This window comes from Lagenorhynchus albirostris, chromosome 2 (assembly GCF_949774975.1).
Source record: "Lagenorhynchus albirostris chromosome 2, mLagAlb1.1, whole genome shotgun sequence".
Taxonomy (NCBI): Eukaryota; Metazoa; Chordata; class Mammalia; order Artiodactyla; family Delphinidae; genus Lagenorhynchus; species Lagenorhynchus albirostris.
In genome coordinates, this window is record NC_083096.1 from 29,557,429 (window position 1) to 29,569,941 (window position 12,513).

The 12,513-nt window shown below is 39.9% G+C and overlaps 2 protein-coding genes across 2 annotated transcripts in view; both read left to right on the top strand.

Annotated features, from left to right (window-relative positions):
* The first annotated feature begins 257 nt into the window (after positions 1 to 257).
* OPN3 (opsin 3) overlaps positions 258 to 12,513 on the top strand; it is a 55,443-nt gene continuing 43,187 nt past the window's right edge. Inside the window, 2 exon segments of the mRNA XM_060142861.1 lie at positions 258 to 577; positions 733 to 995. Coding sequence (XP_059998844.1) covers positions 258 to 577; positions 733 to 995 — 583 coding nt within the window.
* On the top strand, positions 5,128 to 8,602 carry CHML (CHM like Rab escort protein). The gene has a single exon (XM_060142079.1). It carries the CDS (start codon positions 5,343 to 5,345, stop codon positions 7,296 to 7,298), a length of 1,956 nt encoding a protein of 651 aa, XP_059998062.1. The 5' UTR covers positions 5,128 to 5,342; the 3' UTR covers positions 7,299 to 8,602.

Below are 12,513 nucleotides of genomic sequence, written 5' to 3' on the forward strand. Positions count from 1 at the left end.
TGCACCTGCTAGATATGGTCTGGAGCTTGAGGGCGCAGCCTGGGGGGTCGCCACAGTGAGGGCCTTAGCGACAGGGTGTATCCACTGCTACTTCAGGGAGGACAGGAAGGACAATATGGTCAGGACTGGGGTGTGGCCTGGGTTTGCATTAAGTGTGCGACTCCGTTTTGCAGCGGGTCGTAACATCTTCCTGGGAAGGGAGAAGCCAAGAACGGTGTAAACCCCTCATGAGCACGTGGTGGGCCAAGAGCCCATAAATGTTCCTGAATGAGTCGGTGGGTGGTGAACGCCAAGAGGGCTTCCAGCTGGGTGGGGGGAAGCTGCGGAGTGAGGAATCACGGTGGTTGAGGTGCCTCCCGTCTCTCACTGACTGGACGGGTGGGGCTGGGGTACCGGAAGGGGGCGAGGGAAGAGGAACCTGGAGAGCAGGGACTCCGCTGACTGCGAGAAGGGGCGGGGCTACAAGGCGCGTCGCGGAGGGACTACAATGGCGGGAAGGGGCGGGGTTACGAGGCGCGCCGGGGGCGGGGAAGGGGCCCCGAGCGGCATCTAGCTGCCCGCGCATTGGCCGGAGTGGGTGACGGATACCTCAGAGCGCCCTGCGCCCCACCCAGAACCTAGCGCGCCGGCGCCCGGCTTGCACGCGGCAAGGCACTGCGGCGGCGGCTGAGCCGGTTGGGGGGGCGGCGAGGGGCTGTGTCCTGGGCAGCCGAGGCTTACGTAGCCTGTCAGCCAGGGCGCCTACGAGCTCCTGGTGCTTCTGCTCGGCTCCGTGGGACTGCTGGGCGTCGGCAGCAGCCTGCTGGTACTCGTCCTCTACCTCAAGTTCCCGCGACTCCGCAGCCCCGCCCGCCTCTTCCTGCTTCACGTCGGCCTCGGCAACCTGCTACCCTCCGTCCTCCGGGCCGCGCTAGCTTTCGCGTTCCGCCCGAGGGGCGGCGTGGTGGGGGGCGCCACGAACTGCGTGTGGAACGGCTTCAGCAACAGCCTGTGGGGTGAGTGGCCGGGGTAGACCTCCCGCTCCTGCGGCCTCCTGCCCCCGGCCCCGCCCCCTCCCGCTCCTGGACCCCAACCTCGCGGCGGTGCTCCCCTGACTTCACCTCCCCCTACCTCTATTCTTCTGATCTCACCTCATCCCTTGTGACCTCGCCTTCCCCCTGATCTCACCCGCTTCCCCCCACCTCTGCATCTTCCCCGCCGACCTCTTCTCCAGCACTCGCTGATCTCCCTCCCTCCCTGTGCTCACCAGGCCTCACGCCAACCCAAACCCCAGCCTGTCTGCAGCCCCATGTCCCCTGTGCCCACCTCCTCCATACCCCTTTCTGGCCGCTGTGCAGCTCATCTCGCTTCTCTGCTTTCATCTCCTAATTTAATTCAACAGGGCACGAGACAATGGCTTTTACACTTTGAGGAAAGAAATGAGGGGCTGTGGAGTTAAGAGATTCAAGGAAGAAAGTGTTTGATTTGTGAAAATTGGAGAGGGTGATGAGGAAAGATCTAATTCCTATATTACTTCTCTAAAGTGAGAGGTAGAAACCTAACGTAGTAGTAATGTGTAAATTTTTTGAAAAATTTGCCCATTAGCAGTTGTAAACCTTTGACTGCTTCCTAGGAAGTGAGATCGTTTTATTCAGGTCCTCAGAATGCAAATTGGCATGTGCCCTATTAGCTATTTTTACTATAATTTCCTCCTTATAGTTTCCAGCACACCAAAATCTAAGGTGAGTTTGCAGATGGCCCAGAGAATCCCAACTCAGATGAACAAATAATTAGCTGTGCAGCCAGTAGATTTCATTAAAGTAGAACTTGATTGTGAATACAATACTCTTAACCCATATGGAAGATTTAAGTCTCACTGAGACTTGACATTTTGAAGGATGAACCACCCAGTGTGTCATTGAAGATGTGATTTTTCTAAGATTAGGAAAGTATCCTTTTGTGTGTGCTCCAGAATTCATTTGTACAAAGATTTGAAATAGAAATGTATATTTCTCAGGTCTTAAATTTCCTTTTAAAAAAAAAGAATCCTGAAATCCATTGATAATTTATTACTGCCTTTATCTTGGCAGGTTTATGAGAATAAAATCTTTGTAGTGTTATCAAAAGTATTTTCTTATTCACCAACCTTCTATGTGGTGACAAATCTAAATATTATATTTGTTATGATTCTTTTTTTATATTTTGAGGGAAACAAGAAAATGCAATAGAGATCATAATTTTATTTATTTGATTGTCTCAATGATTCTAATGTTCTAATATTACCTACCCCTTCCCCAATAACCCCTTATCTGAGAACTTCATTTATACAAAGATTTGAAACTTGGGAGGGGTTTGTAGGTGTGTGAAGGTGGTGATATAGATCACACTATAGATTACACTCTTTGTATTAATTTAAAATACTAACAGGCAATGTTTCAGGCAGGGCTAAACTTTAAAGAGGGCAATTCAAGCCAAGCTCTAAAGTGTCATCAGTAGCAGAAATTGGGTCACAGACATTAAAGTTCTTATCTTTAAAAAGTGTTTTTTCTGTGCTGGGAAATTCAGCTTCTATCCTGACTCGGTGCCTGGGAATTTGAAAACAGGGGTATATTGAGTTTTTTTTATTAGTACCAGCATTCCCCTTCCTCCTCATCCCTTCTATCTTGTGGCCCCACCCTGCTGTGTCTCCTTGTCTCTTCCATCCTTTTTCCTCCCTCATCATCCCTGCTTAGGTCTCACCCCAATCAGAAGGGATTTTCTAAGACTGCTAGAAATGTTCACCACACAGTATTTTGCCTGACTACTGCTCTTTCTCTGGGCATTTCTTTAGTGCTTTCAACAATGACTTTAACCTGTTTTTAAGTTAGAGGTGGAAACTCTGGGGCAAGAGGTTCTGAGTCTTGTTTAAGCCCTGGGAGACAAGTCAATAGTGGGTTATGGTGGAGCTGAAAAAATTCTTAGCAAAGATTAAGAATTTCTTTGCCTGGGGTAAATTCAAAAGACTGTGCTTCTAGGTAAGAGTTAAAGATGAAAAGAGGGAGGATGCTTCCCTCATTGTTATCCCTGAGGAAGAACTAACCAACCATGGAGTATACTGAAGGGGCAGAACATTTTAAAATACCAAAAGTGGCTGCTTGCTCCAGAGGCTTCTGGAGAGGCTGCCTCATCAAGTGGAAAGACCACTGGTCTGATGGTGTGAGAGTGGGTCCCACTCTTGATCCTGTGGCTACCCATCATGTGGACTTTCCCAGTCACTTAATTTCTCCAGCCATCAGTTTTCTCATCTTTTTTGCAGGGTAGTTGAGCTAAATGTGTTAAGGTTGTCCTGTCCTGCTTTGTATTACGAGGACTCCTTTGATACCTATAGGTTAGAAGGTGCCTGGTTTTAGCACTTAGAGCTTATATCCTCTCCCTTACTCCCAGCCCTCAGCTGTATCCGCTTCTAAACTGAGAATACGTACATACTATGTATGTACGTACATAGTATGTACTATGGTTAGTAGTATGTTAGTAGTATGTTAGTTACATAGTATGTAACTATGGTTACACTTCTTCACATACCCTCATGGGTTCTGTCTTCCTCTGCACACCCTGCTGGAAGAAAGCAGAATAAGTAACTCAAACATACTCACATACTTATGTGAGTAGGCCTGGCAGCCACTTCATTCTGTGCTCAGTTTCTTGTTTCTGAGGGAATGTTGAAAGCAAGTGAATCCCTGATATTCTTGAGGCAGAGGCTTTGACTAGACAGGACTATTAAGATTGCCATCTCAAACTGAGCAGTCAGTTCAGTGAATTAGTCAATTTAATCTAAGTTCCAATTGAACAGCTTGTTTTACAGATGTCTAGGATAATTAGTCATCTTAGCCTAGGCGGACCCAATATGCTCTGATCAGTAAGTATAGTGGTAGGAAAAATTAGAGCTCAAGAAACTCACTGTTACTGTGCAGTGATGAATGACAGAAAGGCCACCTAGCATGTGTGTGTAATGCTTTAGCCTAAAGACTTCCAGGTGAGTATGCCTTTCAACCCTTTGGCTGTTGCACCTCTGGCCATACCTACCACCACACAGGTGTTCTGCACATGGAGTATAATCAGGATGATGCTGGACAGGAGAGACTTTCTTCACTACCACCTCCTACCCCTTCAAAAACAAGAACAACAAAAAACATGTTAACCTTGGCAGAGGGTGTTTGGACAGCCCTTTATCTTGGAAGACAGGGATTCAGGGTCTCAGAGCTAGAGTCTCGCAAAATGCAAGTCACCCTATGTTGACTTGGGTTTTAGAAATAGGTGTTATTTTATGTTAAGATATTTTAACATATGGACCCAGGACTTTTCCTTTTTAACTTATACCTAAAAAACACACCTGTGCGTATGTACATTCATATAAGGATTTCTTATAAAAATATTTTCCCTTCAGTAGACCAATTCTTTCATATACCTAAATATTTTAAAATGCTAGTTGTATTATTGAATTAATCCTTTTTTAATAATCTGAATAGCTAATTCAGTTGAAATAGTCTCATGCTGCTCCCATAAGATTCAAGTGGTAGGTGGGACATGGAAAAATCTTCTATTCATCTGTCCTAGAAGCATGCACAGACTGTATTGCCACAGAAGTATACATAATCATGACAGTGTGCACATTGTATATAGTCTGTTTCCATAAACACAGTGGAGCCACATGTTACTTGCAATTTAATCTCACAGTTGTATATCATTTATTCAGATATTTAAAAGCAAAAATTATAGAATTGTATTATGTTAATTCTTCTTTATTTTTGTGGGATGTTATTTTATCCATTCTTCATTGTTGAATTACATGATTTGGAGGAGTCTGTATCTTTTGTTCATTTTCAGGAAGTTAGAAAAGATGTGAGAAAGCATTTAATGACTTGCTTTAGTAGAGGCTTATGTCCTAAAAATAAGTTGGGCTCCATTGGATTGTAATTGCTGTTGCATGAAATTACTTTTCTCTTAATATTGTTTACAATTGTATTCTTTCTTGAATTTTCTTCTTTCAGAGAAGAGTTCCAGTCACAAATGCACATGTGATACATTTTGACATTCACTGCTAAGATGAAATGCAGAAGTGAACACGACACACTCATTCTAGTATTCTCAGATATGATTAGATGTACTTTATCATGTTTTTATGCTACTGACCTATAAGAAAAAAATACTAAAAAAGGGTAGCAGTTAAACACCTAGGACCTGCAACTTCATTACGTCTGGGATGATCTGGAATATCACAAGGAGAGATTTTATTACAGCATATTCACACCTTATCTGAGCCCTCAGCCTTTGTTCATACACATTTCCTTCATTAGAAGTTGTCACCAGACGCTTTACCTCCCAGGATGGACAACAGGCTCCCAACAGAATTTGATGTGGTTGTAATAGGGACAGGTTTGCCTGAATCCATCCTTGCAGCTGCATGTTCCAGAAGTGGTCAGAGGGTTCTGCATCTTGATTCAAGAAGTTACTATGGAGGAAACTGGGCTAGTTTCAGCTTTTCAGGATTGCTCTCCTGGTTAAAGGAATATCAGCAAAACAGTGACATTGGGGAAGAAAGTACTGCTGCATGGCAAGACATGATCCATGAAACAGAAGAAGGCATCACTCTTCGCAAGAAGGATGAAACCATTCAACACACAGAAGTTTTTTGTTATGCCAGTCAGGATATGGATGGCAATATTGAAGAGACTGATGATCTGCAGAAAAATCCTTCCTGGGTAGCATCTAGTACCCTCATTAAACCTCTGGATTCTGCATGCTTGTCTGAAGAAATGCACTCGTTATATGTTTCTAGCAATGAAGTGCCTGCAAAAGGGACTCCAGAAAACAATGGAGAAGTAACTGATATAGCAGAAACCTTGGTGAAAGAAGAATATTGTGGATATAAAACTTATAAACACAGAGTTTCAGATGGTGCTAAAGACGAAATCAAACCTATATTGGAAGAGAACAGTGATCCACCAAAGAGAAACAGGATTACTTACTCTCAAATAGTTGAAGAAGGCAGGAGGTTTAATATTGATTTGGTATCAAAGCTGCTTTATTCCCAAGGACTGTTAATTGATCTTTTAATCAAATCAAATGTTAGTCGTTATGCAGAATTTAAAAATGTCACTAGGATTCTTGCATTTCGAGAAGGAAAAGTAGAGCAGGTGCCTTGCTCCAGAGCAGATGTCTTTAATAGCAAAGAGCTCACTATGGTTGAAAAGAGGATGCTAATGAAATTTCTTACATTTTGTTTAGACTACGAACAACATCCTGATGAATACCAAGCTTTCACGCAATGCTCATTTTCAGAGTACTTAAAAACCAAAAAATTAACCCCCAGCCTCCAACATTTTGTACTACACTCAATTGCAATGATGTCAGAGTCATCTTGCACAACAATAGAAGGCCTTAAAGCAACAAAAAACTTTCTTCAGTGTCTTGGAAAGTTTGGCAACACTCCCTTTTTATTTCCCTTGTACGGCCAAGGAGAAATTCCCCAGTGTTTCTGCAGGATGTGTGCAGTTTTTGGTGGAATATATTGTCTTCGCCATAAAGTACAATGCCTTGTAGTTGACAAAGAATCTGGAAGATGTAAAGCAATTATAGATCACCTTGGTCAAAGAATAAATGCTAAATATTTCATTGTGGAGGATAGTTACCTTTCTGAGGAAACATGCTCAAATGTGCAGTACGAACAGATATCCAGGGCAGTGCTCATTACGGATCAGTCTATACTAAAGACAGATTCAGATCAGCAGATTTCCATTTTGATAGTACCTCCAGTGGAACCAGGAGCATGTGCTGTTCGAGTCACTGAATTGTGTTCTTCAACCATGACGTGCATGAAAGACACCTGTCTGGTACATCTGACCTGTTCATCTTCCAAAACAGCAAGAGAAGACTTAGAATCAGTGGTGAAGAAATTATTCACCCCATATGCTGAAACAGAAATAGACAAGGAAGAACTTGCAAAGCCAAGACTCTTGTGGGCTCTTTATTTTAACATGAGAGATTCCTCAGGAGTCAGCAGAAGCTCATATAATGGCTTACCTTCCAATGTTTATGTCTGCACTGGGCCTGACTGTGGACTAGGAAATGAACACGCAGTCAAGCAAGCTGAAACAGTCTTCAAGGAGATCTTTCCAAGTGAAGAATTCTGCCCCCCACCTCCAAATCCAGAAGACGTTTTCTTTGATGGTGATGATAAGCAACCAGAGCCTCTTGGAGCCAATACTATAATAATAGCCCAACTAGAATCCTCTGAGGGAAGCAAAAACCTAGAAAGCTCAGAGAAGCACCTTCAAAATTAGAAAAAAAGCAAACTGGAAATGCTACTTTGGGCCTTCATCCAGTATCAGAATATTCTCATTTAAAGGACAGTTTCCTATATGAGTAATTAGAAATGGTTATTTGATGAATGGCATGCAGATGTTGTCTATAATTCTCTTTGTGACTTTCAGTTATTGGATGTATTTGTTAACCTATCAATAATTGATTTATTAGTTATTGGACTTCTTTTTGTTTCAGAATGGGTTTCATGAGCCAGAATCTTAAACAGGATTAGCTTTATTTTAGTACTGGGTATATATGTGAGGGTTCCATATTAGCCATGGTGCTTAAAGGAAGATGGTATTGTATCTGCTGATCTTCAGATTTTATTATTGTCTACAGAACAATAACATCTAAGGAATATTTTAATTACTTTTGTAGCTAGTACAGTTGCTACCACCTCTGAATAGTGAAACACACACAGAGGAAATTATGTGGGTCTTTTCTTTATAATATAAAGATAATATATTAAGTATGATCCTTTATTTGTGAAGGTGATGCCTACAATACATCTTGCAGTTTAATTCTCCTACTTGAGCCTTGTAACCAATGAGGCAGTGATGCCACCACAGTCTTATACATTGCAAAAAGAGTCAGAGTTCATTTAGTAGTTGAAGAGCTCATTCTTGGGAGGTTCAGTCCAAAGAAAATCTAGGGGAAAAGATTAGTTCTGGTTTAATATTTCAGAAAATTTCTGAAGAGCACTATTCTGGCACCTAAAAGAAAAGAACTTCTAAGTAACTCAGGCTAAAGAAAAAATAAATTGCTCCAGGAAAAGATATTACAGAATGCTTGTTCTGAAATTGCTAAGGAGAAACTGAGTGAAGCATTTTTAACCTGGGATTACAGATGGTTTTTAAAATCCATCTGTAAATAGATTTCCCAAGGTTTCTCAGTGAAAGTAAGCACACCATCTTGTTGACTCCACCACTTTAATTAGTAACACTACAATTGATAGGAGTGAATCAAAGGAGGGTTGCCATGTCCCTTTGGTTGTGTCCCACCCCACAAATAATGAGGTAAATGCCTTCGTAATCAACTCCTGCCTCTTAGCTGTTATCTAGAGGATAGAAAACATTTTTTTCCAGAACTACCAGAAGTCATAAAACTGGTTATACTCTAGCAGCAGAAGCTTGTGGAGCTGTCAGAAGAAATAAACTTCCTTCTCTTTAGGTCACTGTTTCCATTCCTCAGACAGAGAATGATAATCCTATAGGAAGGATTTAGGAAGGGATAGGAAAGGATATAGGAAGCCCTTTTAATACAGTTTTTGTCCTGGAACAGAGCATTTTGAAGAACTATTTAGAAGAATATAACCAATCTGTCTTTTGATAGCTCTAACTCACTCTGAGTAGCATATGCCCAGGAAAATATTTTAAAAGAAAAAAAAGTCTATTTGTATAAAGATATTTCTAGTGATTGCATTCGAGTTTTAAAAAAAGCCCAGTAATTGGGAACTGGATAAGTAAATTTTCATGTATTGCTATTGCTATCATAGACTGTTATATAGCCATTAAATAGTATTGATATATGTAAAACCATATGGGAAAATGTTTAAATGAGACTTGAAAGTGCTAAAACATAAATTATTGTATTTACTGATTGTGTAAAAATTTAGATCTATACATTGGAAAGAATCCGAAGAGAACATTGTAATTAGTTTAACATTAAGAGGTTCTTTTTTCTATAAAATACTGATGTGTGAAATAAAAAATAAAAGATTAATTGGTAAAATGGTTTACTGAATTGGTGAGAAAATTATTGATTTCTAAACTTCTAAATTTCTCCTTTAAATTAAAAAATATAAGTGTTAGTGTCAAAAGATAATCTCCAAAAACATGGACAGAAAGTTTTCCGACTCTTGGTGGGAAGGAATTCTTGGTCAAGATGGATTTTGCATCTTTCTCAGTTGCCCAACATTAAGAAATAAGGTATATTGTGATGCTAGGTAGATAGATAGATAGATAGATAGATAATTTTTTAAATGGGAATCTCAGAGCCAGAGGTAGAAATAATAGAAATGATACTAATGCATTCCAGGACATCAGCATGAAGACATTATATACTAAAGTATGGCCCCTAATCCAAGAACATACTTCATTTTGGAGTCTTGGAGGCCAGGGAAATGAAGGTTGGGTTTGGATTGGTAGAAGTGGCCAAGCCTGGGTCTGAGGAGTGCTTTCAGGGAGACCGGTGTTAAGGACAGATCTCAGGGGACTGAGGATGCTGGCAGACCCTTTCTTGTTAGTCTGAGACATCCAAATCAAGGTGATTTAATTCAACAAACATCAGTTGAACATCAAATGTGGGTTATGAATTTGAATTATTCTAGGGATTAGAAATAGAAATATAAATGACAGATCCTCTAGAGGATGTATGTTTTGTTTTATCTTTATGGGAACTTAAGGTGTTTTCTATCCATCATACTCCCCATCATAACCACCTCCTTTCACCTGCACTCCCCCCGCACCAAAACAAAGAAAAAAGAGAAATCTGATTTGTGGTGCATGAGATTCCTTTAAAGGAATACCAAGACCTTTTATTATGCAGTTGCAAACAAGTAGCTTAATAAAAGTTAAACGGTAGATCAGTTAATACTTTCTGAAATCTATTTCAGCTAACATTCCGTTAATTAAGAAGTTTCTGACAATCAGAAGCTTTCTGTCTTGCCTGTGGGAAGGACTGAAGAGAAGGTACAAGAGATTGGGTCCCAGAAGCCCAAAGCGTTGAGAGCTCAGAGAATAGAAGTATAAAGAAATCAAAATGAGAGAAGCAGATCATAAAGATTCAAAACAAAAAATTCTAATTAGGATTAGATTAGGTTTACCTACCTTTGTCTTGGCAGGACAGATAGAAGTCATGCTTTTATTGCCTTGAGGTAGTTGCTTCCTCTTTGAAGATTTATACATTTTTATTTCAGTATTTTTACTCATAAAGAGGCATTGTTTCCAGTATAGTTCTTACCCTTTTAACCAACAACCAAAGATATTCACATTTCTAAAGCAGGGGACACAATACCTCCAGCTGTATGTAAGCCATGAACAAAGATGCTGAGTGATTCAACTGAAAGAATTTGACTCTAACATGAATATTTTGACAGCAGTTCTGCTACAGCATTTGTAGGATTTTTTCTCCTGACAACTACATTTTTTTTATATGAACCTCAAGACAACTACCTAAGGTAAGAAAGGGCAGGTATTTATATCCGTTTTACAGATAAGACTTGGAGAAATTAAGTGATTTGCCTGGACTCTCTCCTAGTAAGTATTCAGATTCATTAATTAGAATTAAAATGTAACTTCTGCCTTACCTTCATCTCAAGATGATTATTTATTGCATGTAAGAGTGCACAGCACATAAATCACTATTTTAAAAGTGGTTGCTTCTAGAATTTGAGAGTACTTTTTTTTTCAATAAATAAATCATCCTATAAATTAAAATTTGTATAGTTCAAGTGGGCTGACTAGAATTGTGCAAATTGCTCACACCTGAAATCAAACTTTCTCCTGGTTTTTATGTCAAGAGCTTCATTTCTATAATACAGTATTTTTATTAGTTCCTGTTGATATCCTATAATTTTGACATTTGCTTGTTGCTAAATATATATTTAACCCTTAATATGCTCTGAACAGCATGAATAAAGGTATAGACATCATCAGAGGAAAAGGAATGACTTTGGATTCGGAGGTGCAGCGTTGACAAAGTGTAGTAGGAAGATAAATACCTTTTTGTAGTTCAATCAGAAGGAAAACATATTTAGGCATTTTATAAGTTTTAAAGAAAAGGGAATCCTAGGGGATACCAGTGCAGTAGGATTAAGGCCAACTCTTGATTATAGGTCATATAATTAAAGCCCTTGAGCACCCAGTTCCTGTTTGAGACTTTTATTTGTTCATTTATTCACCTCATATTTAAAAATAACAAATATTATGAATCAGTATGGGTAAGATAATTTTACTTCATGATAAGTTAATTTCATTTATATGTGTAATTTATAGTTAAAGTTTTTGTACCAATTTCAGTATTCTTATTGCCCATTGTAAAGAAGAAATTTGGGGGAATGGACTGCTGAGGAAGAGCAGGGAATCTTGTTTTTAGGCAATTAACAGTTCCTAAATGATTTAAGTGAATTATTAAAGAGAAATGAGCTGTATGTCCTTCTGTTCCTTTAACAGTTCCATTTTATGACTGCATATAACATTATTTGTAGTGCCCTCTGTTGTTGAAACATAAATACCAACCAGGTGTTTACTAAAAGGAAAAAGCAAAAGACGAGAACTGCACTGGAAATAGTTTTTCATGAGATTGTAATCTCCTTTAAAACAAAGTCTGTGTGTGCTGTACCTCTGTATTCCCTACAGTGTCTTGCACTTCATAGGCATCCAGAAAAAGATTTGCTAAATGGCAGACGAACTAGCAGTTTCCAACACCCTTTTTCTTCCTTCTAGGTTCCAACCGACGAACAGAGTACGGAAGAACAATCTGGGAAAATGTATCAAAATTATAGTGCTGGGTCTTTGTATTATTAGTACAGGTAATTAGTTTTAGGATAAACCTATGTGAGTGAATGAAACTACTTAAAAGGAACATTTAAATCTATGAAATGTTTCATCTAATCATTTTACCAATTTTCTTCCATCAAGGCAGTGGTTCTCAAACCAGGGTGATTTTGCCCTTCAGGGGACATTTGACGATGTCTGGAGACATTTTTGGTTGTTAAAACTGGGAATGGGCTGCTGCTGGCATCTAGTGGGTAGAGGGCAGGAGTTCTGCTAAACATCCTATGATGCGCAAGACAGCCTCCCCACAAGAAGGAATTATCCAGCCCAAAATGTCCATAGTGCCAAGTTGGAGAAGCTGCATTAGAGTAAAAGTTATGAATATTTATAATGAATCTGCTTTCTTTTATGCTCCACACTTTTACCTTTCTTCCTCAACATTTTCTGACTCCCTCAATGCTTCTTCAACAGGGTCACTGTTGGTAGAAACTGCTGTCTGCTGCTTCCTTACATAACACCTCCCCACTCCTTTTTCTCCTTTCCCTCACAAATTAGCAATGGCTTCCTTCTGAAGGTTTATGATAAACTTCAAAACAAAATTCAGAGATTTAGGGAATATTTCTCATCCTGCCCCAATTGTCAGGTATAGCCTGAGATTTTGTGGGGTTTTAAAAAAAACATGCATCTCATTCAGAAA

Bases quoted from the DNA above. Each gene is read 5' to 3' on its own strand.
- CHML (XM_060142079.1), top strand. From the start codon at position 5,343: ATGGACAACAGGCTCCCAACAGAATTTGATGTGGTTGTAATAGGGACA.